The following is a 27,687-nucleotide window of genomic DNA, read 5'->3' as shown; positions in this document are numbered from 1 at the left end:
AGATGAAGAAACTGAGACAAACAATGTGAAGTGGATCGCTTAGGGTCTCACAGGTAATAAATATCTGAGGTCAAATTTGAACTCAGTTCCACCCTACTCTGGGGGTAATGCTATACATCGTGCCACATTTCTGCTCCAAACTCACAATGTAACAACTTTTGTTTTTATTTTTGCTTTTGCCAATATCGTGTTGCTTATTGATAAAGCTTCCTTTTTATCATTGATTTTAAAATCACCAAATCCAGTCACCTTTTTCACTTATTGAAACTACTGGTCACCTTATACCTGCTGTCTTTCCCCTTTATTTCGTTGGTTCTGCACTCTGAGGTAGTTTCTCAAAAGTACATTCTTACCCTACTTGTCTTATAACCCTGTTACTATGTCTTTTCTTGCATTTCTCCATCTTGTCCATGTGAAAAAAAAAAAAGGTAAATAAGTTCAGTTAGCCATGACCTATTCTTCTTTAAGACATGGATCTTCGTGTTTGCTACTTTACTTTCTGAATTCTCATATTCCAATTTTTGAATATTATGTTCTAGAATTTTACCAAATATCAAAGTCGTCAGTTTCATAGCCTTGTAATTTGCAGATTACACCCATTCCTTTTCTTAAAAATAAAACAAAATAAACAAAAAACTAGGATATTTTCTTTCTCCAGTCCCATGACCATTCTTTTACTTTTACAGTCTTTTAATGATCACTGGCAGCCACTCAGCAATTGTTACCTGTTAGTTCAGGTATCTACTTAGTTCAGAAGCTTAATCTGTTTTCATTTGAGCTCCATGACTTTAAATTCTTTGAGGTAACATGAGGGTAACTCTTACTGTTTCCTTTTTTCTTGGATGTCTGCTTCATTTTATCAGTTTTCACCCTAGCTCTCCCAATAAAAAAAAAATTGTTTTCCTCAACAGGGAAAAACAAAACAAAAATACAAGCTTAGTAATCCTACCTTCTTTTTATCATTAATGCATTGTCAACACTCCATTCCAACATGGAACTGTGCTTCTATCAGTTTTTTGAGCTCCTTGCCCTGAACATAATGACCCTTTTTTTGTTTTTAGTATTCATCACTAGTCAGCCCCTGGTTATTTCTGATCTTTAATATTCAATACAAGCTCATTCATTCTGCCTTTTATTTTTTCCCCCTTTTTAAAAATCTTGGTGCTCAGTTTTCAAAAGATTTGTCAGTTCTCAAATATATTCCCCTACATTTCATTAGAACCCTCCCTTTAAGTAGTACCACCAAATAAAACAAATCAACCTCTTCTATCTTGTCTCCCTCTCCCCACCCTTGATTCCATAATGCTGAATTCATTCCTTTGCCACATTAATCATCTTCATGTTACTTTTTTATTCTAAAATCTTCAAGATCTCTGTACTTCTTGCTGAGTAAATTTTTGGTTTTTTTTTTTTTTGTCTGGCATTAAGGGTTTCCACAGTCCAGTTGTACACAACCATTTCTTCTTCCTTTTTTCCTACTCTGCTTATTTCATGCCCTAGCAAATATGGTACTGCATCCTTATGGAATGCTCTGCCTATTGTTATATTTGTGCTTTTGTTCACCCTGCCTTTTGTCTGGGATATCTTTTCTCGCTCTCTTTCCCTTTGAATTCCTACCCATCTTCTAAGTACTGTTTCCATTCTCTCCATTACAGGAATCTTCCCTGATGTCCATGTTAATTGATAGTAAATGCTTCTTTCTTCTGAGACATAATATTTTGTTTTATATCTCTATAATACAATTGTCATATAATACTATGTGTATGCATTATCTATTACAATGTAAGCTGTCTGAGGGTGTCTCCTCATCCAAACTTTTGCATCTTCCCCAGAGCCCAGCACAATTCTCTGCACAATTTAAAGAAATGGTTTTTTTAATTAAATCTCTTGCCCATTACTTATACTCCTCCTGTAAATAGAGATACTGTATTTTCACTGCTCCCTCCTGCTTGCCTTCTTTGTTTTGAATTCCTCATGGGTCCGTTAATTTGGCCTTATTTAATCTCTCTTTTAAACACTTCCCCTTGTCTTCTCACCTACAATTCCTGGACATTTACCTTGTACATTCTCCTCCTAGGGGAGGCCTAGTAGACAGGAAAGTACCCTATGTATTCTTAATCCTTGTTTTTAATTGATAATGTTTCTCTGTGTGGTTCTAGTAGCCCCACTGTTCATTCTCAATAATTCATGAATGATTTTGACTGAAATGTAGAAAATTTAGATACTGGAGTGGTTTGTTTGCTGTAGTGTCTGTCATTGTCCTCTCTTTGGTCTCTGACTATTTCACAATCATTATACCAGAGTTGTTATCTCTGATATCTTCAATTCTTTTTTATTTTTAGCCAGTTATTTGACACTCCTAGGCTATTAGTGCTGTTATTGTTGTTAAATTCATTAATATCTAATGGCTTTATTTTAGTCATGCTATGATACAGAAATCATTTTTGTAAACATGTACTTTTGCTTTTTTTTTATTTGTCAAAAGAGATTAGAAACTTCCTCTAAGTAATCATTTGGTTGGTTTTAGTATTGTTGACCTATTTTCTAGATGTTTCTTTTATGTATTTAGGTACATCATTTCATCATTGTAAACTGCCAATTGGAAGATTTTTTTTCATTTCATTATTTATAAATTTCATTATAAACATCTTACAATGTTTATTATTTGACTCCCCAAATTCCTTTTTCCTTAGAAATATCCCATCCATTTACTTTTGTATTTTTTTTTCCAAAAGGGACTTTTGTTTTAGAAACTAATTTCTGATATTTCTGTTCATTTATTTATTTTGATTTGAAATATCAATTATGTAATCATATTCAACCTGTCACTGTTCATCTATTTCTATATACCACTTTTTTGGGGGGCATTTTTAATACTGGGCACCCACTCTTGTATTAAAGTGAGAAGTAATTATCTACTGTACTTTGAGGGAAATGTTTTAGATGTTCTATTTTTTTGGTCTTAAATATAACTTAAGTGCCCAAAACATATTGACTCTTAATTTAGCAATTTGGGAAAGATGAAACTTTATCATCATTTTCCTATCTTAGGAAATAAGAAGCTAACTAATAGTCCCCTCGATTTAACTGTAACATATGTTAAACAGAGCATTTTTCCTGGGAGCTAAAAGCTATCCCTGACTATAAAGTTATTAGAAACACTCAATAACAAACTCATGCTGGCAATGAAATTGTTTGAAAAGTAGATCAGTTGCCAGGCTTATAGTTTTCTATTATATACCTGGAAAATCTGGTTATTTGACTAAATTTACTTATTCATTACAGATACAATTATGTACTGCTGGCATAGTTCTAGAACACAATGGGTCCTCAAAAATTTTTTACTATATGGAATTCAACCACTTTAGTTTATTTGTATGAGAGAATGAGGGAATAAGTGCTTACTATGTGCCAGGCACTATGATAAATGATTTACAAATATCTCAGTTGATCCTTACAACAACCCTTCAAGGTAGGTGAAATTATCAGCTCCATTTTACAGTTGAGGAAAATTGGCATAAAGATACATACATGCTTAAATGATAATGAAACTAAATTTTTATTACTGTTTACAAAATTCTTAATGGCTTTTTTAAGTTTTCTACTTTAATGTAATCCAAAGTGAAGAAAATGTGGCTTAAATTTACTTAATTCAAATACTCAGTTGTTACTATGAATCCCTCTGAAAGTATTTCCTTACCAATAAAATGGAGATAAGAATTTAGCTAGAAAAGTACTCATTCTCAAAGCTATTGTGAGGAAATTTGTAAACCATAGAGCATTATGTAAATTTGGGTTTTAATATTAGTCAATAAAATAGTTGATTCTGATTCATGATTTCCTGGGTTTTTATCTTAGTTACAATTGGTCTCCTCTTCAAAAGTTTTACTCCAAAATGCAATCCTTAAGTGGCTCAGTGGATAGAGAGCCAGGCCTGAAGCTGGGAAGTTCTCTTTTAAATCTTTCTAGCTGTGTGGCCCTGTGCAAATCACTTTAACTTCAATTTTCTACTATTGACCACTCCTCTGTCTTGGAAGAAATACTCAGTATTGTTTCCAAGTCAAAAGATAAGGTTGATTGTTTTGTTTTGTTTTGTTTTTATGATGCAAAGAAGATTAAAATATTGGAAACCTCTCCTTTGATTTCTTTGCTTCCACCTCACTAAGACTTGGGAACATCAGTATCTGACGTTTTCTAGGTTATCCATCAGTTCTTGTTTTAAAAGACTTGGGTTTACAGTATTCAAAACATGGTAATGTTTTTTTACAAAGCAATAGCTACAAAAGGAATTAATATATAAACTTCTAAAGTCAAGGAGCCAATGCCCCCCAGTGAATGTCCTACTTCTTCTTTCCTACCTGTGTAATCTTTATGACTCACTGTGGTCTTATTTTTTACTCCCAGGAAGGAGATGGTTAAGGTTTGTTCTTTTCTGTCCCTTAAATTTCTACATATCTCTCTACCTCATTTTACCTAATGCTGTGGTTTTGTCATCTGTTGTGGTAAAGAAGGTGACCCTAAGTTTTAAAGACTCTTTCTAGGGAACACAAATTCTAGTATCTCATCATCAAGAAGAATGGCTTATTAGGTTTTGATAGTCATCACTTCCTCTCATTTTTTAGGTTCTTTTTGTGTGGTGACTTTTCCCCTTAGCTCATTGATGACAGAAACTGTCTCTTTTTCTTATTGGTATTTCTAGAGCTTGGAACAGTGCCTGGCAAATAGTATGCCCATAATAAATGTTTAATGAATTGAATTGGAATTGAATATTAGGTTCTTCTGAATCAGAAAGTTCCAAGTATAATCCTATTGACTGACTATACTTTTTCTGGCTAAGACTAGCATAAGAAATGGAGACACTCATCACCCCCCCACCCCCATTTTTAAGTCCTTACCTTCTGTATTAGAATCAATACTAAGTTTTGGTTCCAATGAAGAAGAGTGGTAAGAGCTAGGCTTAACTCTTAGGGTTAGGTCACTTGCCCAGGTTCACTCAGCCAGGAAGGATTTGAAGTCATATTTGAACTTAGGATCTCCCGTCTCAGCCTGGCTCTCTCTCCACTGATCCACCTAGCTGCTCATCAGTAGCATGTTAATAGGCAGTTGATCAATTCTTATGTGCATGGCAATCCATGAAAGTAGGAAAATTTTTTAAAATTCACTCTCAGTCCTATGGATCTGCTCTTCTGCTTCTGCTTCTGCATGGAGGTAGTAGTAGAGAGGCAGAATTGATAGTAAGGATTGAGAAAGCATAGTTTTTAGAGTATCTAAAAACCTCAGTCTAATTGTTGATGTTCACAATGTTAGATCTTTGTCTAGGGATGAATGAAGGAACTGAAATTAGTACAGATATTTTCACCCCAAATGAAATAAGAATTTTCAGCTAAATTCTGTGGGTATTTAAAGGAATAGTTCCTCACATAGAATAATTATGTCAGTATATAGAGAGCTCATAAGTTCTCCTTTTAAAAGCAAATAAAGGAGTTGGCAGAGTTGATTTCATTAAATGTCCCAATGCTACAAGAAACATCATTTTAATCAGTTAATCAACATGCAAACAACTATGTGCAAACAAGATGTATACAGGATAAATGCTAACTATAAATTAGAGATAATCACAGAGGGAAGGTATTAACATTAAGGGGAAATGAGAAAGGTTTCTTACAGAAAGTGGGATTTTAGCTGAGCTTTAAAGGAAGCCTGGGAAACCAGGAAATGGAAATAAGGAGGGAATGATCACCAAGCATGGTAGTCACCCAGTGAAAAGGCACATGGAACATTTTATTTGAGTAATGGCAAACAAGATAGAGCGCTCAATATTCTTTGTAGCTTTGCTATAATCTTCCAAATCTGCATCCAATTGGAATTGGGATCTAGCAGTTCCCCATATTAGGTTGGCTACATGATAACCCCAACAAAAATGACTTCCTGCCATTCTCTTTTTTGTAAAATTCCTTCTCAAATGTGTGTTTAAAATGTTCTTCCTCCACTACTAGATCTACACTTTGGTCTCTTGGAAAGTGGTCATTGGCTCAAGGCAATCAGAGTATGAAATTAGAATGTTTCTTGGCTTATTCAAGATTAGCTAATATGCATAATGTGAGATGTTTTATCTTTGATGCCAATGGCACCATTTAAACCAGCTGGACATTTATCCACTGAGTTTTAATTCAGGAGAGAAGAAGACACTTCAGCTGGTTTTGGTGGTAAAAATAAAAATTAAGGAACAACACTAATGGGATACAGGCCAATTGGTTTGATCATGAATATTCCCAGTCTTAAATTATATGGCAAATGCTAGCGGCTGTCTATGAGTTGTTCTCACAGTTAAAGAATCAAAGGCCTTATAAAAATTCTTATGACTTTATCCTTTGAGATCCTAACATTAAGAGGAAATAGCCTTAATTATTAATATAGTTATTTATAAATGTATGCATGCAAGAATATATTCTATAGCAAGCAGCAATTCATTGCATTCCTCAGAATACGAAAGGATGGCCCTTAGTTCTAAATTCCAACAGGTAAATAATTTTTTTTGCACATCATATGAAAGTGACATAGAAATCACAAGCCACACATATATGAAACTGTAATCAATATATAGATGGCATGGGCAGCTAGTGGTGGTGCAGTGAGTGCAGTTCTGAGCCTGAAGTCAGAAAGATTTTGTGAGCCAGCTGGATAATAATAATAATTCTGGACAAAATCACTTAACACCTACCCACCCCTGTTGGCCTCTGTTTATCATCTGTGAAATGAGCTAGAGAAGGAAATGGTAAACCAGACCCAATTGAACAACAAAAATAGATGGCATGATTATCATCAAATTATCCAACAACATAGCAAATCTAATAATAAAGAACAATAACAATAATCATAGCTTATGTGTTCTTTACAAGTTATAAAGCACATTGGTAGAACAAATATTGTTTCTTTTCATTTTAAGATGAGCGTACTAAATATTAGAAAAGTTAAGTGACTTTTTCAGGGTGATTTGCCAATGTGGTTACAGTTCAAACCTCAAACTCATGTACTCTGACTCCCATTCCATTGTTCTTTTTCCTCTACATGCTGCCTAAAAATGTTTTTAGTACTCTAAAGTATCTTCCCCTTTATATATTGTTTTGCCTTTTCAAACAAATCTTTAATTTTAATCAGAATATGTAGTTACCTAATAAAAACCCTTAGATTTTCAACAATCATATTTAAATAGTTTTTTATAACATCAGCAATGCATTGAAGACTGAGAAAAATGGGAAAAGAAAATTATTTCATTATAATTTGAATCCAGGTCTCACTGGTTTGTTTTTCTTTTGTTATCTGTGACTTGTACCTAATATGTGCACGTGTCTACCTTTATATATTCAGATAAAGGCATATAATGCAAATCTTCACACATATGTATGCAGGCATGTACTTCTGCATTTGTAGACATACATATACTCATAAATATGGACACACATATATACAGACATTTGTGTATGAGTATCAGTGTGTATATATTTAAGTATCTATGTGTGTACATTTGTGTATACATAAAAATATACACTCATACACTGTCTTAAATAGCAAGATCTTTAAAGGGAGTGAATGCATCCCTTTAGATATATGGCATAAACCATCAGACACATACTTTTAAATGACGATAATAATATGATGTTTGTAATAGATACTGAATCTAGTTCTGTAATATACATGGGAATTAGGCAGAATTAGTGACCATATAACTTCAGAGATTCTTTCTAGTTGCTGTGCTCTTGAATGCCTTTTAGAAGTATGGCACCTGAAATTTTAACCAACAAATAATATGAAAAAATTTTCCCAAAATTTCATCAAAAATTTCCCCAAAATTTTCCCCAAAATAGCATCATTTACTAATAGGGATCAGTTGACAAAGAATGGGTCCATTATGTCTGCCTCTTACTTGAAAAACTTTCTGTAAGCCCTGACCTTCTCTTTTATAGAGAAATATATCCTTTCTCTGATTGGCCTGACAATTCATCTTTTAGATCTCCCCTGGCATTCCTAATTGGTGGGTATCTCAAAAGATGAAATGGATTTAGATATTTCAATTCCTCATCTCCCCACCACCACCCATTACTTCATCACAGGTGAGGAGGATCTTCACCCAGCTAGGAAAAATTGATGGCTTTCAGATGTTTTAGGGAAAGTGTTCTTGTTTAAAGAAGGAGCAGGTCTCTACCTTGCCTCTTACAAAAGACAAAAGCTTTCAGCCCAGGAAGGTGCCTGGGGCCGGGGAGTAAATTGCTTTAGCTTTAGAAAGTGAAAGGCTTCAGCATGATTTTTAAATTTCAGATTAAGAAAATGAATGATTTTCACATAGAAATATTCCTAATTACCAATGCAACAACAAATAAAACAACTATTCAACACAATTAACAACACATTAATTTTCCTCAGAGTACAAAAGCTGTCCTAGGTCAGGAGTCCCAGGTAGATTTACCTTTAATTGGTACAAAAAGTTTGTCAAGAGAGTAAGGCATATGATTTGGTTTGGGGAACTGCTTTCCAAACAACATAGTTAAAAAAATTATGTCATTGGATAAGTATATCTCATTCTTTGTGAATATGCTAACAAAGCCTTAATATCATTTATAACTATGAATCAAGATGCTCATCTCCTCAATCAAATTGAAAGCAAGAAACAAATTGAAGATTTAATGATAGACATCTCTTTCAAAAAAAAAAACTAGAGTGAAAATAGTATTTTTGATTGATAAGAAGCAGATATTTGTTTGTCCTGATATACACTGAACAATTTTATGATAATAAAATATTATGTAGTGAATAATATTTTCTTTATAAAAATTAGCATGTTTATGATGTTCATATGCCTATTCAACCACTTATTTCCTTTCATATTGAATAGATGTTATGGCAAGCTTAAAGTATATGGGGATGAAAGTTGGGTGTTTCTCTGCTAGAAGAATGGAGTATTTCCCTCATTTTGGCAATCATAATAGTCTCAGTTGTCCAGACTGTTAGCCTCTTCCAATGGCTTTAGTTTATACAGAAGAGGGAATAGACTAATTCTATTATTATTATTATTACTAAATAAACTAATCAGTTCATTGTATTCCAAAACATAAATTGTAGTAATGAGGTTAACACAAACATATCTTTAAATGTTCATTTGTAAACTTGCCTTGCATATTTATCAAATAATACACCTCATTTTTGTTTAAATTTCAGAAATATAATAGAAACCTAGAAATGTGAAATTACCAAAAGGTAATTTCAGTTTGAGAAATTTGTTAAAATTATTACATTTAGTACTTGTGAAATTTCTTTTCTCCTTTCATTTCAAGAATAAAACATTATTTGAAAGCATATCCATGTACTCAAAATTGGATTCCATTTTGAAAACAAAGTCTTAATAAAATCATTTGTCTTTTCCCAGAAACCAAGAAAGAAAGCCATGGAAAGTTCAAGCAACAGTGACAGTGACTCAGGCACATCCTCAGATACCTCAAGTGAAGGTATTAGTAGCAGTGACTCAGATGATTTAGAGGAAGATGAAGAGGAAGAAGAAGACCAAACTGTTGAAGAAAGTGAAGATGATGATTCTGATTCAGAAAGTGAAGCACAACATAAAAATAAAACCAAGGTAGGTTGACCATTAGTTTTGCCTACTTTAAATTTTAAATCAGTAGATTTACATTGACTTTGAATCAATCATACAAATGTTGTTTTTAAAATAAACACATTTTCCCCTTTTTATTTACCATTCACTACAAAAGAAAACAGCACAGAATAATGAAATCTACTTAGAGTTAGGAAGATGTGCATTCAAATCCTGCCTCCTACATATGTTTTCTGTGTGACCATAGGTAAATCACTTAACCTTTAAATGTCCAAAAGCAACTCTCTGAAACTATAGTTCTCACCATTCTCACTATTCTCACCATTCCCAACAGCTACATTTATTTTAATAGAAAAAAATCGGGGAAGGGGGGGGGTAGAAAATATAAGAACAAATTACAGATAGGTAGCATAACCCTGATTGCTAGCCCTTGCTTTTTTGCCTCAGAACTGATATTAGAAGGGAAGGGTTAATTTTTAAAAAACATATATGAACAAGAAGATTATGGACTCTCTGTGAAATATTCTTTACAGGTTTATTATTTAATCATTAAAATAAAAGAAATTCCTTATATTCTGTGTGATTACTTTATGGTCTTTTTTCCACAGATACTAAAATTTCTTTTAAAAAAATTTTCTTACAGGTGCTATTGCATGGTATTATGGACCTGAAATCAGATGGACAAAAAACAACTGAAAAGTCCCAAGAAAAAAGAATACACCAGCCAATACCTCTTGTGTCTGAATCTCAGACTCACTCATCATTCCAATCCCAGCAGAAGCAGCCTCAGGTTTTGTCACAGCAGCTTCCCTTTATTTTCCAAAGCTCTCAGGCAAAGGAGGAATCTGTGAACAAACACACCAGTGTAATACAGTCTACGGGATTGGTGTCCAATGTGAAACCTTTGTCTTTGGTAAATCAAGCCAAAAAGGAAACTTACATGAAACTGGTAGTTCCTTCTCCTGATATACCCAAAGCAGGGAATAAAAATACCTCTGAAGAATCTAGCCCTTTGACCAGTGAATTGAGATCCAAACGGGTAAGCCAAAATTTCTGGAGAGAAATGTTTTTCTGTTCAGTCTTGAGACTAAAATGGTAGTTGAGAAGATATCTTTTGAACTATTTAATATATAGCTAGAATTCAGCTTTTGGAATTTTGTCTTACAAACTTTTCAGGAAAATTGTTTTGTAGATCAAAGAAAAAAATTTAAAATTATTATCTTAAGGAAAAGCAAAGGTTTTTATTATAAATCATAAGTCTTAGATTTGAGGAAAAATTTAAAAAATTCTTGATTTCATTGCCACTTTATGTGGAATATGAGGAGAAACAATACATATGTGGTATTATGGATTTATTAGAGTGAAAACAATACAGATATTAAAAAGTTTACATAAACAACCATTTTGAGAATTAGCAAAAAGCCCCCTGCTTCAATATTAAAAATAAAAAGTTTAGTATGTAAGGGGAATTAAGCAGTGAGAATTCTCATATAGGAAATATTATTAACAATCTTTAACCATTTAATACAATCTCCAAATTTCACTTGTTTGTTAATTTAATCAATATTTAAGAAATATTTATTGAGCCCCTATTTCCTATGTTTAAGATATGATAGTAGATATTATAAGAGATTCAAAGACATCTTTGTCTTTATGTATATAGCTTATACTAGAGTAATAAAATGAACAGAGTTTCTTCATATAAGAATTTAAGGACAAACTAAAATTCTCAATTAGAAAAGCACCCATTTGTCACTTCATTTATTTTATAGCCATGCAAGTTATTTCTTTTTTCCTTAATCACCAGGACTTTATGTGAAAATAAGTGTATTAATTACAAAAGAACTTGGGCAAAGGTTTCTAGTTGATTCTTAGTACTACCATTTTGTTGTTGCTGTTGTTGTTTTTTAATGTAAAACTTCACTGCAAAATCAAGTCATACCACATAGAAACAAACTTCCCACTATGCCAACCTGAGCTAGGAGCCTGGGTATGACATTTAACCATCCAGAATATTTTAAAGTTTGGGTTATTTTCTTCACTCTTTCCCATATCAAAACTATCTTCATCTTTGCAGTTAGAATTTAACTTAGATAATTCAAGGTCTTCTTTGGATCTAAAATGTATTAATAATTCCACATGGGAATTAAATTTTTCATATACCCTTTTGATGATGGTTTAATGAAATTGAATTTCTTTTTCTTGTACTAAAGAAAACCTACAGAGTTAAAAGCATCCCCACCCCCCCACCCCCCACCATTTACAGAAATAAATTGCATGACACAGTTGAAATTACTTATTCCCAATACCCTTTACACTTCCCAGGAAGTTGTTTTGTAAGTAGACCTTATTGAGTAGGTAAAGTGGCATGGGCCATTACTTATTTCAACTAATTTTCTTAAATTTCTCTTTTAATCCCATTTGTCCCTCTTGCTTCAAATGTGTTATAAATATTTACTGGCTGTCTTTTAAGAGAAAGGCATTAGGTAAAATGCTATGCTTGGAATCAAAAAATGGTTGGGGCTTAGTTCTTTTGCTCAGGAAGTTTTCTTTCTGAGAGAAATGATGACAAATACATGAGTTACAGTTAAATTACTTGCAGTATGTGGTAAATAACTAATAAAAGGAATTCTATGAGAAAAGAGGCATATGAGTTCAGATGAGAAAGATATTCTCTTTTGGTTTATGAGAAAAGGTTTCATAGAAGATGGCATTTTAACTGTGCCTTAAGAATAAGTGGTATTTCAAGGGGTAGAATATTCCCTGCACTCAGAAGGAATGCCCTGAGCAACTGTAAAAATTTCAAGAAATGATCATCTGTCCTGAAATATAAAGTATATATGGATGGGTAGATTGGGGCTTTATTATTCTAATAAAGAGTGGATCTAATTTTGTAAGTAGGAATGGATGACTTAAAGGGTTTTCATCATGAACACAATATGGTTAAAGTAGGTCTTTAAGAAGATTAATCTGGCAAATGGAAAGTTCTGAAGAAACTTTGGTTTGAATATTACCTCCAATACTTTTTGACTATGTGTGTGGGTATACCACTTAATCTCTGTGGTACTCAATTTCCTGTGGTTAAATGGAGATAATTTCTCTAATATTTACCTGACAGGATTGTTATGAGGATATGATATTGTTAAGCTTTATATATAGCTAGAATTTATACAGTACTTGAAGAGTTGCAAAGCATTTTATAAATATTATCTCATTTTTCCTTATAACAAATAGCAAGTGCTATTGTTATCCTCACTTTATATTTGAGAAAAGTGAGGCAGATAGAACCTAAGTGTTTTGCCCAGGGTCACCTAGCTAAACAGTAGCTGAGTAGTATTTGAACTCTGGTCATCCTGACTCCAGGTCCGTCCAGCCTTCTATCCAATGAGCAACCTTGCTCCCTTAATATAAATTATATAAAGCATTTTGAAAACCTCAGATTACAATATAAAAGTTAGCTAAAAGGGTGAGACTAGACGTCAAAAAACTAGTTAAGAGGTTATAGTTTATTTAGGAGATAATCAGGACCTGAACCAGAGAGCTGACAAATAGATATAAGAATGAAAAATGGACTCAGAGGGAAAATGTCAAAAAAAAAGTGGTAGAAGTCTTGATGACTAGATATGGACACTAAGAGGATAGAAATTTTAAAGATATCTCTTTAAATTTCAAGCTTGGATAAAGATTATTTAAAAGGAACTGGTGGAAAGGGGAATTTCCACAGTTTTTTAGACCAAGAGCTACCTCCCAGTATACATAACCTTAAAGTAATTTCCATGTTGCCACACCTGCATTCCTATTCTTAAATGCTGAAAGAAAAATCAAAAGATGTTCTTGATAGGAGAAGATATGGTACATTGTAGTATTGACTTTTTATGTTTCAACAGGAACAGTTCAAACAGACATTCCCAGCACAGCTAAAGAAACAAGAATCATCTAAGAGCCTGAAGAAAGTTATTGCAGCTTTGTCAAGTCCAAAAGCAATCTCTAGCTCACCAGCGTATCCCAAACAAACAACAGTAGAAAATAACCACTCTAATCCATTCTTGACAAATGCACTTTTAGGTAATCACCAACCCAATGGAGTTATTCAAAGTGTCATCCAAGAAGCTCCTTTAGCACTTACTACCAAAAGTAAAACACAAAGCAAGATAAATGAAAACGTTCCTACTTCAAGTAATATCCCTTTTTCTTCACCTGTAAATTTAAGTACATGTGGGAGAAAAGCATCAGGCAATCGGACGCCAGTAATGTCTTCTTCCTCTCCTGTACTGCATGGTCCAGGGAAGGAAAAATCAGTCAGCAATAATATTATAACCACAGGAAATCCACAACATCACCTGCCTTCTGCAAAATCCATAGTGGAACAGTTTAGAGGAACAGATTCAGACATTCCTAGTAGTAAAGACTCTGATGACTCAAATGATGAGGAAGATGAGGATGATGAGGATGAAGAAGATGATGATGAAGATGATGAAGATGATGATTCTGATGACAGCCAATCAGGTTATTTTATTTTATTTTTTTAAACCCTTATCTTCCATCTCAGAGTCAATACTTTATATTGATTCCAAGGCAGAAGAAGAGCAAAGGGTGGTATCTATTTCCCAGGAGTGGTTAATTTATTTGCCCAGGGTCACACAGCTATGAAGTATCTGAGGTCACATCTGAACCAAGGAACCCCCCACAACCTACCACTCATGACTATCACTAGGCCTGACTCTCAATTCACTGCACCACCTAGCTGTCCTTATTTTTTATTTTTATTTTTTAAACTCTTACGTTCCATCTTGGAATCAATACTGTATATTTGTTCTAAGGCAAAAGAGTGGTAAGTGCTAGGCAATAGGGGTTAAGTCACTTGCCCAGAGTCACACAGTAGGAAGTATCTGAGGCTAGATTTGAACCTAGGACCTCCTGTCTCTAGGCCTGGCTCTCAATCCACTGAGCTACCCAGAGGCCCCCTTATTCTCTATTTTTAAATGATTAGAAGCTTAACTGTGACAACTCCATGAATGAAAATATTTTCCAGAGTCTAACTTGACAAAGTTCACAGCTATAAATCACTCTAAATATTTTTCATTCACATTTCCTAGATATCAGTATATTTTTAATCCTATATAACTCCAGAAAGCATTACTGCTAAAGAATTACTTCCTGATGCATCCTTATAATTTCATGGCATACATTTTATCTTCAGTTTTGTCACTGGATTGACATTGGGAAAATCAGTAACCTTAAAATTTGTTTACATCATGCATATATCCACACTCAGTTAATTGCTAGCCAGTTTATACAGCATCTAGTTACATTCTTTAGTAATTCTTCTCCTCCACCATTGTTGGTCAGATTGCTAAGATTTTAAAAATCCAGTGGCTCAGCATGAATTAAACATAATCAGAACTTACCCATGAACACAGATTTCTATGAAAATTGTGTAAACCACCTGCTTTTATTCCATTTCACCATATGATTAAGATGTTTTTCATTCATTTCATTATGGATGTTTAATTGACTTCAATAATTTTTATTTACCAGTTTCTCCATTAGACTATAATGGCCTTACACTGTAATCTGAGTTTTTCATCTGCAGAGTACATATAAAAAGGGAATGTATTTTAAAATATTTTACTATCAAATAATTATGTTTAAATATTTAATTTATTTTCTGGGATTTAAATGACTTAATTAATTATCTTTAAAAGTAGTTATTTAAGTTTTAACTGAAAACACTGATAACTAGCAGGTGCAGTGGAAGAATTCAAATGCAACATCAGATACTTTCTATCTCTGTGACCCAGGGCAAGTCACTTTTCCTTTGTCTATCTCAGCTTCTGCATCTGTAAAATGGGGACAATAATAGTAATAATTCTTCCCAGAGTTATTTTGAGGATAAAATAAGAAAATATTTGTAAAGCACATTGCAGACCATAAAATGCTATATAAATGCTAGTTATGATTATTATTGTCACTATCAAATAGCCCCTATTAATAAGATATTTGGTAGCTAATCACTCAGTGCATAATGTGCTAGATCTGGAGTCAGGACGACCTGAGTTCCAATACAATCTCATATACTCACTGACTGTGTGACTTTGGGCAAGTCACTTAGCCTCTATTTGCCTTCATCCACTGGAGAAGGAAATGGTAAACCACTGTAGTATCTTTACGAAGAAAACCCCATGGACAGTATTGACATACTTTGTTTGGTCCATGGGGTCACGAAGAGTCAGAGGTGACTGATTGACTGAATAACAACAAAGTATGATTTTAAATGACAGAGGGGTGAGAGGAAAGAATAAGCATTTCTATAATACCTCCTCTATTGTCATGTCCTGTGCACTAATTCAAGCCATTTTGATGGCAAATGCCCACATATAATTTATTTTCTACAAATGCTGACTATTCAAACATTATATTTGGCATAAGAATGACCAGCCTGGATTCTGGTGATCATGGACTCATGATAATGTACAATCACTTTTCCTTTTTTTTTTCCACTTTGCAGAATCAGATAGTAATTCTGAATCTGATACCGAAGGGTCAGAAGATGATGACGATGAGGATGACAAGGATCAAGACGAATCCGATAGTGATACTGAAGGAGAGAAACCCTCAATGCAATTGAATAAGACAGCTTCCTCTGTCAAAAGCTCTTCCCTCAGTCTCACAGCTCACTCAACGCCACTTAATCTCCAAGTGGCCAAACCTCCAGGCTCTGCTCCTGCTGCCTTATGTCCTGAATCCCAGTCACCCGTTTTTCTCAGTACTCCTTCTTCTACACTTACTTCAAGTCCACACTGTGGTACTTAAACTTTATTTTATATCATTGTAAAATGCACTGTCAAAACTGAGGCAGGAATATTTAATTGTAAAAATGTTCTAAAGATATCATCAGTGGAATAAAATGTGTCTAGGGAAGTGTTGCTAGGTTAGATCAAGACTATTCTTTAAAGTTAAGAACTTTTCCTATATGACACACTTGATTTAAAAATTAGGACATTTAAGCCAGCTAGACATCTTAGTGAAGAGAATGCCAGGAAGAGTTCAAATATGGCTTCAGCCACTTCCTAGCTGTAGGATCCTGGGCAAGTCACTCAGTCTCCATTGTTTAGCCCTTATTTAGTATCAATTCTAAGACAGAAGGTAAGGTTTGTTTGTTTTTTTAAACCCTTACCTTCTGTCTTTGAACTAATACTGGCTATTGGTTGTAAGGCAGAAGAGTGGTAAGGGTTAGGAAATAAGGGTTCAGTGACTTGCTTATGGTGTCACCGCTAGGAAGTGTCTGAGGTCAAATTTGAACCCAGGACCTCCCATCTCTAGGCTTGACTAGCAATCCACTGAGCCACCCAGCTGCCCCTGAAGTAAGGGTTTTTAAAGAAACTGAACATTTTTCAGATCCTCCTTTAGTTTTATGGCAACTATAGACTTTGTGCTATCATAGAATTTGATTTAAAGATTAATATTTTTTACATTTTTAAAGATGAATTTGAATTGTTACTTGAGATTTAGCCAGGCAATTCACCACTAGTTGGAAAAGACTCTGATTTTTCTGTATGTATATAACACAGAAAGAAATCGAGCCAGTTAAAGTGTTAACATCTGTCCAAATTATCATATTCATTTTCCTCTTTATAAGAAAAGGTCTTACTGTTCTTTTTTTTACCTAAGACCCTTGTGACTTAAAGGTCTTTAACTTTATGAATCGGTTTTCTAAAATATTTCCACATGAAAATTCTCTGATTTTAAGAAACAAGATAGTAATATGTTAGTTAAAAAGTTGCTCTGTAATCTTTTCTTAACTTAGAAATCTTTATGTTGTTTTCATATGTCCTATACCTACACCTCAGTGATTTCTTCCACGACAGGCTAAGTAGGGCAAGCCAATACATTCTTTTGATTGTATTCTGTTCTTTTTACTAGAGAATAATGGTAAAATCCTAGACTCTTTGAGTCAAAAGGGATTTTATAGGTCATTTCAGTCTCCTAAATCATTCAAAGAATTCCCTTGAATGTAGTCCTAACAGATGGTTTACTCATTTTGAAAAACTTTGTTAGACAAAGATTGCATGAAACCTGTGTAAAAGTCATGAAATACTATGACAAAATTGTGTTATTGCTAAAATTGACAAAACAGAAAGAAAATATTCCATAAAAGCTTTAAAAGTATAAAATGTTAACCTTTCTCTAAACTTTTTCTTAAATTAATCAGTTGAATTTTTTCAAAGGTACTTCCAAAAGGAGAAGAGTAACAGATGAGCGGGAACTGCGTATTCCTTTGGAATATGGGTATGCTTCATGTGATTCCTGTTTTCCCCCCAAATATTTATACCTTTAAAATACTGTTTCATAAGCATTATGCCTATTTTCTTTTTCTTACCTTAGTAAAGAGAAATGGAAAAAAGATCTGACATATTAAGTCTGAGACATCAGGAAGTATAGTTAATATTTCCAAAAAGAAGTAGAATAGAAATGCTAGAATTTCACAAAATTGATATGGGAAGGAAGCTTTATGATAATAGGGCCAAGCATAAATGAAATTGGAACAATACAGTTAGGTGGAAACAGAATAAAAACAAGAAAACCGAAAACCTGGCTTAATGTGGCTTAGTACAGAATCACAATGAAGTAGTAGCAGGATATCCGGGTAGAATTAAAAAAGGAATACCAGAAATCACAGTGAATAGAACTGAATGGTAGAACAAAACAAACAGTAATTGAAATGTATCAACCCATCATTTGAAGCATATGAGCTTATTCTGATTAATATAGTGATCCATGACAGTTCTAAAGGATTCATGTTGAGAAATGCCAACTACCTCCACATAGAGAACCTGAAGAGTTTTGAGTACAGATTGAAGGATTTTTTCCCCCTTCTAATTGCTAATATGGAAATGTGTTTTACGTGACTTTCAATGCATAATAGGTATCAATTTTTTTTTGCCTTCTCATGGGGAAGGAGTTAAGGAAGAGTGAGAATTTGGAACTGAGAATAAATTTTTTTAAAAGAATGGCATGAGCTATAGAGACATGATAACTGAGAGGTAAATTTTCTTCTCTTGACATTGAAATTCCAAATGTCAAAGACCACACTTTATCTCTATGAAGCAGAAGTTCTAAAAGGCATTAGTTGCTAAAACTGGGAAAACTAAATAGTAAAATAATATTTATAAATTAAATTTAAGAATTACATTTTAATGAATTAAAATATTGAAATGTTATCTTAAATGAGGTATTTTATAACCTATATTTCTATTACATATAGCTGGCAAAGGGAGACACGAATAAGGAACTTTGGAGGGCGCCTACAAGGAGAAGTAGCATACTATGCTCCATGTGGAAAGAAACTTAGACAGTATCCTGAAGTAATAAAGGTATGAACATTTCTTTAAATGGCTAGTACATTCAGTATCTATTAAGCATGCTTACAATAAAATAATGTGTACTCATTCCTCAAATAAAGTTCCTTGATACAAAATTAACCTCTCATGTGAGTCTAATCTACCTTAACCTGTTTCCAAATTGACCACTTATAATTGCATATCCCCTTGATAGAATATGCAAAACATGACTCCTGAAGATAGCTGTACATCAAAGCTGAGTTGTAATTATTAAAACCTGAAGTGGAAAAATATGTGATTTTTTCAGTATCTCAGCAGAAATGGAATAATGGATATCTCAAGGGACAATTTCAGCTTCAGTGCAAAAATAAGAGTGGGTGACTTCTATGAAGCCAGAGATGGACCGCAGGTATCCACTTTTTAAAAAAGTAAAGTCTTTGATCCACGGAGTAGTAACAATCTAGATGAAGTGATTTTTCACTACACTCTGGAACATTGCCTCTTATTAGTTAATTCATAAAGCTATACTTTATTCTGACCACTTAAGGACTCAAACTACTATCTTATAGTAACAAGGAGCTTTGAGATAACATTTCCTTAAAATTGAATTTTTCTCCTATTACTATTGTGTTTGGGGGGGGGGTTTAAAACATGATAAAGAAATGTTTGTAAGTATCATTGTGGTTTGCTAAAAATGTTTTGTTTTCTGGGTACAGTGAAAAAATAACTAGAAAGACTTGAAGTAGTCAACAAATGATATATAGATGTACAGTAGCTGAAGAATTTAGTAACAATCAGGATATCTCTGCTTCAAAAAGAGGTTAAGATGATCCCTAAAAGATAACAGTTTTAGTGGAATAATATTACCTTACTCCTCCCATGCTGTGTGCCTTCTTCACAAATTTGGTAATTTCGTATTCCTTCCCTTCTACTTGGTTCCTTAAACTTATTAGGTAAGTTTCCTAAGATTCATTCAACTAAAGACATTTTGAGTTTTCTTCAACAGTTACATAAAATGTCAATGTCTTGAACAAGATAGTTAGCAGAGCATGTGACCATATCAATCAACCAATGAGTATTTATTGAATGCAAACAGCCTACCTTGAACTATGCTGTTTGCTAGCCATATCATCATCTTTTCAGTTCTTTTCATTTACTACTTTTCACCTTATTTTCCCTTCATCATCTAATGTGTATTCTGTTGTATTATTTTTCTCTTAGTCTTCATCATCTGCATAGAAAGTAATGCTCTCAAGAAAAGAATTTTTTTTAATTAAAAAAAATTTTTGATGAAAGCTTCTCTAGGAAACAGGTGACTAGAGCCAAGGTATCATTCTCTTATTAGCTAAGTGTATTCCAGGCAAGTCATTTCATCCCCTTTTCCCTTGGATTTTTCATCTGTTAAATAAGATTAATGATTCATGCTTTCTACATAGTATTATAGTTGTTGGTGTTAGAATTTTGTTATGGGAAAAAAAGTAAAATGAAAAAGGAGAATTAATAAAAAGTAAAAAAGGAGAAAAAATTATTTTTCAGTGTGCAATATGTTTATCACGATTCGATGACAACTTGCACTGACATGTCCCTTTTATGGTAAAGGAGTAATTGCTGTTTACTGCAGCCCTTTCTTTTGGATGTAGATATATTGTCTCTTGGGAAACTAGAAGTATGGGCCCCAAAGGAGACAGCACCTCTGGGACAGAAACCCTAACTTCTGTGTTTCAGGTTACAAAGGGAGTACAATCAGGAGGCCACATAAGTACTATGCATGAACAATTGGTTACAGATTGCTCTGCTCATGCAACTCAGTTGTACTTTGAACCTTTCCCTGTTGGTGCATCTTGGTTCTCATTCTGAAAATCTTTGTAGTGTACAAACATATTACAGCTCATAAATTACACATGCTGGTAGTGTTTACTTCCCTTAATTAAGAGAAAATAAATTGTGCTATTGTTTCAATATGCTATGCCAAGCACTGGTCTTGAAATCAGACAACTCTCAAATTTATTTTCTGTGACTTTGGGGAAGACACTTAACCTCAAAAAACCACCCCCACAAACTAACCAGACTTCTCATTTATCTTACTCTGACCTTCTTAATATTCAGCCCCCAGAAATTATGAGCAGTTTGCTCAGGATGTACTAGCAATCTTCTCAATGTTAATTTTCTGTGTTTAAGAGAGACCACGTTCTGGAAAATAAATTAGTCTTAGAGTCAGATAAAAAGGATTTTAAGTTTGGCATTTATACTTACTGTATGTAACCATAGACAAATTAATCTTTGAGTTTTGGGGGGAAAATAAAATTCTCCTATTTCACAGGCTTTTTATAAGATATTCTTTAAATATGCATCAATTATTAAGTGTCATGTTAGGTAAATACCTACACCGCCAGCTTTCTGAAGAGCTGCAGGATAAATGGAACCTGCTCAGTGAAGTCACCTCTACACATAAGGGATTCATCAGGGCACTCTTCCAATTCTACCCTATTGTATTACTTCCTCCAGTCTCCTTATCATTGTAGTTGTTGGCAGGTTTTTGTTTTGTTTTACTTGCAGGATTAGGTGGGTATAATGGGAAAGAAGAATATGATGATGAGTGAAAATGTTCATTGACAACCACATAGAAAGATATCTCTTATGTATGCAGTGTGATTCAGCAGCCTTCTAGCTGTCTTATTCTCTTAATCTCCAACTTCCTTTAACTTCTATTCCATTATTTTACCAGATTTAAGCAAAACACTGAAACAGGAAGTAAGGTAAAGGAACCAATCATATAAAGACCTTCCTTGTGTGCTCTATAAACAAATGAGTAATGACACAATTTGGTTTTCTTTCATTGTCTTCTATGTGGATCTTTTTTAAAAAGGCCCTACTTAGAGGTGGAACCAAGATGGCAGAGTAGAGGCTATGACCCAGCTTGCCCTCCAAACAACTTTAAAATAATTCTTAAAATCCAATTTTGGAATAGCAGAGTCAACAAATGGTCAGAGGGAGTAATTTTTTCCAGTCTTAAGTCAATTTAGGATCTCTGAAGAAGTTTTTAACACTAGGGTAGACATATTCCTGAAGCATATGGAAAAAATACCAGCTGGAAGCTTAGATAGAGGCAGCTGCAACAACAGTAGCATCAGTAGCAGTAACTTTGTAAGCTCTCTGCATTGAGACAGTAAGGCAGGGGACAGTTTATCTGAAAGAAATTACAGGGGACCCTTCATTGGCAGTGGACACAACTGTTGCTGATTGTCAAGTCTGTTGCCCATAAGTAGTTCTGGCCAATAGTAGAACTAGTTCTTGGGACTGCAAGAAATCATGAACCCTTCTTGGGTAGAAAACAAATGCAGACATGGAAATCAGTGGCCAAATCTCTCCTTGAATCATACTACTTTGGAAGCACCAAAAATTTACAGATCCTTCAGAACTTGCTCTGAAAAGAATAGCACAAAAAAGCTTAAAGTTTAGCACACTGCCTCCTTAAACTCAGGTGAACGTAATCCCAATTTTAACATAATGTTACAAGTCAAGAAATAGGGTGGGAAAAATGAGCTAACAACAATAAAACAAGTAATTATCATAAAAAGCTACTATGGTGGCAGCAAAGGTCAAAACAAACTTAAAAGAAGAATATGCAAACAGCTATAAGCAAAGCATCAAAGAAAAATGCTACTTGGATCTAGGGTGAGCAAGAATCCTTTGAAGAGTTAAAGAAAGAGATAAGAAAGAAAGTAGAAAGAAAGCATTAAGATTTATAGAGGGAAAACTGGTAAAAGAAATGATAGGAATTCAATAAAATTATGAAAAGAGAATTAACAGCTTGGTAAAAGCAGAACAAAAAAAAATAATGGGGTGGGGATACCTTAAAAAATGGTCTAATAAAAAATTCACTGTGAAAAAAAATCATAATTACCAAATGGAAAAAAGATACATCTCACTAAAAATAATTCCTCGAAAATTAGAATTTGAGCAAAAAGAAGCTAATGAAGCCCATGAAACTTAAAGAAACAACAAAACAAAGTCAGAAAATGAGGAAAATATGAAATATCTCATTGGAAAAACAACTGACCTTTAAAATAACTTGAGATAATTTAGGAATTACTGAAATGACAAGTACAATGCTTTCAGAAAAACATGTGAAGACTCGTATGGACGCATGCAAAGTGAAATGAGCAGTACCAGAAGAACATTTATATACGGGAACATCAACATTGTGTGATAATCAATTATAAACAACTGAACTATCAACTATTTTCAGTAATAAAAGGGTCCAAGAAAATTCTGAAGGACTTTTGTTAAAAAATACTCTCTGCCTCCAACAAAAGAATAGATAAAGTCTGCATGAAGATTGAAGCATACCCTTTTAACTGTATATTATTCTTAGGTTGGTTTTTTATCTGCATTTCCTTTTGGTAATTGGCTAATATGGAAATGACTACATATGAATAATCTATTTTGAATTGCTTCCCTTCTCAAAGAGGGCAAGAGAATGAAGAATTCAAAAAAAATTTTTTAAGAATACTAACTTTTTTTAATTATACGTATTAAGAAAAAAGCAAAATGGAAATTAAATGTAAGCAGGTAGGGGGAAGTATATTGTCAAACCTTGGTATTTGATACATTTTGATGAGAAAAAAATGGTCATGATATTTGACATTTGCTTGGCATACAATGCATTTACTAGAACTTGATGACTTTGCAATCTTGGGGAGCATGTGCCTGCTCCAGTCAAAACAAAGGAGTATGTGTTAGTTCAGAAGCATAAAGAAGAGCTCAACACTGGAACTTCAAAAGGAACAGCAACAGCTAGTGGTGGGGGAAGTTTTCTTCAAGTGAGGAGGAGGTAAAGGAAATGGTCAGCCCTCTTTGTTAATCAAAGAAATTTGTGCACGATGGATGGAAGTGTAAAACTTTGTTGAAAAATATCACCCTGATAAAGTTTTAATAAGAAGAATCATAAAGTTTGTTAAATGACCTCACTATTTCCCACTTTAGAAGAATTTTTAAATTCAGACCAAAAAAAAAAAAAAGCATTTTTGGATAGGTTTCTTGGGAGGCTGGTGAATCTTAGGTAGAGTTCACTGGTGATAAAGGATGGAAAAGTGAAAAAAAGAGTTTCAGAAGGGAAGTTGCCCTCAGATATTATGGAATGAGACTCCTCTCCCATATAATAAAATTTCTCTTCCCCACGATCCCTTTAGGCAATGAACTCCTCTCAATATAGGTAAAGTTAAGCTAAAATTATTTTTATTTAATCTAATTCTTTTTTATTTATGCTTATGTATTATTAATGTTTATTTAGTAAAATATAATTCCATCAATGCATGTCATGCATTACAATAATCATACCTTATAAAATCTGGGTTTTCTGGGTTTCTGGAATATAATAATTCAATTTACATTCTTTCCTTATGGAAACAATTCATTTCATACTCAACCTTTTTGGTACTTGACCTGCCTTCTGGAATGAATTAATGATGAATACCAAGATACCACTGTAATTTTACTACCTGAAATCCATGATAAAAAAAAAAGCCTAGAAATCACATTTTAAGAAATTCTCAAAATATCTTAGATTCAGAGAGTGAAACAGAAACTGATAATAATAGTCCAATAATCACCTCCCAAAAGAGATCTCATAATGAAAATATTATAGCCAAGAATATTATAACCAAATTCCAGAGCTTCCAAGTCAAGTAGATGCTGCAAGCAGCCAGAAAGAAATTATTTAAATACAATGGAGCCACAGTCGGGATTAAACAAAAGGAGTAGAAGATTTAGAATATGATATTCTGGGAGGAAAGAGATGTAGTGTAATCCTTTAAGGAGGAAAATGAATATTTAATAAAATAAAAGACTTCAAGAATTCTTTTTTTTTTCAACAACACTGCATATACATTTTAATAAGCAGGAAGCATATTCAAAGTAAATACAAACTAGTGTTGGGGGATCAAGAAAATAAATCTTCATGTAGGAAGTGGTATTTTGAGTTGAATTTTGAAGGGAATTTGGAATTCTTAGACGTAGAGGTTAGGATGAGTACATTCTTTGCATAGGAGAGAGTCTGTGCAAAAACATGTAGAAAAGAACTGGCTTGGGACATAGGTAGCACAGTAGAAAAGCACCACACCTGGAGTTGGAAGGACCTGGTCTCAAATCTGGCCCTAGACACCACCAACTTCAAGAATACCTGATGAAAAGACAAGAACTGAATAGAAAAATTGACATTCAAATAGAAGACTCAGAAAATAGAAATATAAAAAGGTAAACATGAAAGAGTAATCAATCATAAGAGCCTCAATAAAGCTGAACTGTCTACATTCCTTTATAAGAAGATGATAAAGATAATTCCTAAGAATTTTGTCATAATTAGGGCAGGTAGAAGGGAAGTCTACATAGACTGGGCACAACTAGGACAGAGAAAACAGATCAAAAAAGAAAACACTCAGTGAATTAAGAGGTAGAATTTTCAGATACTTCCTAGCTGCATGACTCTGGGCAAGTCACTTAATGCCAGGAACTAGCCCCTACCATTCTTCTGCCTTGGAATTAATACAGTATTGATTCTAAGATGAATTGCAAAGTAGTAGTAGTAGTTGTTGTTGTTTTAGTATTTATTTATAGATATGAATCATTAAATAATCTAAAATATTATTTAGTGTTGCATCATCTTTTCATTAGCCTATTCCATCCCTGTTCAGGCAGTTTGGAGTAGTGGACCCAGAGTACTGGCTAGACTTGGAGTGAGGAACTTGGGTTCTGATCTTAGCAGTAAAAAGTGATGTGTACCTCAGGCAGCTTTCCAAGACTAAATTATAAATATTTTGCAATCTACATTGGTAGAGTGAGTTTCCATATTGATAAAATCATGAGTTCTTGTATTTACTTATGGTCATCTTTGCACTATAGTCATTTTATCTATTATCATAGTTTGGAGGATTTTTTCAAAATTTTAAAGAATTTCTTTACCTTTTAATGTTTGATAATATGTGGGGGTTCATAAACTTCAATTGCCTTCATTTAAAAAATATTATTTTTATTATTATTATACTATATTATATTATTATACTATAATATTATTATATTATATATTATTATTATACTATAATAAGGTTATAGTTAACTATAAGTCACCAATACACCATAACTGTATGATTTCCTACAAAATAGAGCTTTCCTTTGGATGTCTAAATCCATTTAAAAAATTGATTCATATATTTCTGAATTGTAGACTGTTTCTGCATTCTTTTTTAAAATAAACTCTTGGCATTTAAGTAAAACTGCTTTGAGTAGAATAAGCAACTTATGGAACTAGAAAATACTTTAGAAATACTTTTAACACCTTCATTTTTTTAATTAAAAAAAATTTTAAACCCTTAACTTCCATTTTAGATCAATAGTGGGTATTGGTTCTAAGCCAGAAGAGTGGTAAGAGCTAGGCAATGGGGGTCAAGTGACTTTCCCAAGGTCGCACAGCTAGGAAGTGTCTGAGGTCAGATTTGAACCCAGGATCTCCCATCTGGGCCTAGCCTTCTATCCACTGAGCCACCCAGCTTCCCTTTAACACCTTCATTTTATACCTTATTAAATAGTCCCAGAGTGATTAAGAGACTTTCCCAAAAGATGCTGAGAATCATTCTTAGAGTGAGTTCATTTTTTCTTTTCATAAAACTTAAATGACTTAATTTGTACCATATCAGAATGAGAAAACCTATACAATATGACCTCATTTTACTCAAATTCAATACATGCAAATATAGGTATATGTAATTGAAGGTTTAAAAAAGTGGCAGAGAAATACATGAAATAGAATGTTTAATTACATGCTAAATCTGTGCCATTTCCCAAAATTGTAGTCTCACAGAAGTTGACCCCATCATGCTCATTCTCACTCTGAAAAGTGCTAATGTGAGTCATTACGTTTTTTGTGCCAAACAATCATTCTCACATCAGTCTTTGTCCAGAATTCTCACTTGCAACAAGTCGTGGTTGCATCTGAGCAGTACTTCTCTTTGTTTCATTAATGCTTTTAGTTATTGATAATGGCTCCAAAGTAGAAGAGTAGTGATGCTGGTATTTCTAACAAGCCTAAGAAAAGTCAGTTAGTTGTTATATACTTATTAGAAATGGGATTTACTATCATGTGCAATTTTCAACTTACTCAAAGGATCTTGGAATGTATTGGTCATTGAAAACAAGATCCTATCATACATTAAATGTAAAAATTAAAGTCTGGTTTGAAGAATACAATGTTTCTGATTCCCAGATCTCAATAAATTCTATTCAATCTTGCCATATAATCTCTTATGGGAGGTCCTGGGTTGTGATGGGAAAATGATGAATTTGCAGTCAGAGAACCTGGGTTCAAGTTCCAAATCTTCCATTTACCACTTTTTTGACATTGGGTAGGTTTCTTTACCTCCAAAACCATCATTTTCCTCCCTATAAGGTAAGAGGGACAACAGATAGATCTCTTCTGGTTTTAACTCTTTGATATAATGATGGCTTTTTCTTACAGCCTATTGGTGCAAGACAGTGATAACTCAAGCTATGCTAACTGACTAGCCAATGAAATAATGCAAGCCCTTCTTATGTTTAATTAGAATTTTATTATGTCTTGTGGTTTAAGTTAGCACAAAAATGACAATATTGATAATTGTTTGCCTCTTGTAATCTTTCAGAAACTTTATTATTTGATAAAGACCATATTTAGAATGTCTTTGGTAAAATTATAAATGTATAGATAGCTAA

The 27,687-nt window shown here is 33.5% G+C and overlaps 1 protein-coding gene across 32 annotated transcripts in view; it reads left to right on the top strand.

The window, feature by feature from the left end:
- The window catches only part of BAZ2B (bromodomain adjacent to zinc finger domain 2B), a 335,625-nt gene that overhangs the window by 215,520 nt on the left and 92,418 nt on the right, over positions 1-27,687 (top strand). For 24 of the 32 annotated variants that reach the window (XM_056793926.1, XM_056793916.1, XM_056793915.1 and 21 more), the window contains 7 exons: positions 9,422-9,628; positions 10,248-10,643; positions 13,492-14,110; positions 16,113-16,409; positions 17,833-17,893; positions 18,870-18,978; positions 19,253-19,354. In XM_056793926.1, the coding sequence (XP_056649904.1) occupies positions 9,422-9,628; positions 10,248-10,643; positions 13,492-14,110; positions 16,113-16,409; positions 17,833-17,893; positions 18,870-18,978; positions 19,253-19,354 (1,791 nt within the window). The remainder of the gene's footprint in view (positions 1-9,421; positions 9,629-10,247; positions 10,644-13,491; positions 14,111-16,112; positions 16,410-17,832; positions 17,894-18,869; positions 18,979-19,252; positions 19,355-27,687) is intronic. The other 8 variants (XM_007494232.3, XM_056793929.1, XM_056793933.1 and 5 more) reach the window with 1 other exon arrangement.

This window comes from Monodelphis domestica, chromosome 4, assembly GCF_027887165.1.
Source record: "Monodelphis domestica isolate mMonDom1 chromosome 4, mMonDom1.pri, whole genome shotgun sequence".
Taxonomy (NCBI): Eukaryota; Metazoa; Chordata; class Mammalia; order Didelphimorphia; family Didelphidae; genus Monodelphis; species Monodelphis domestica.
This window is presented reverse-complemented; position numbering and strand designations above follow the sequence as displayed.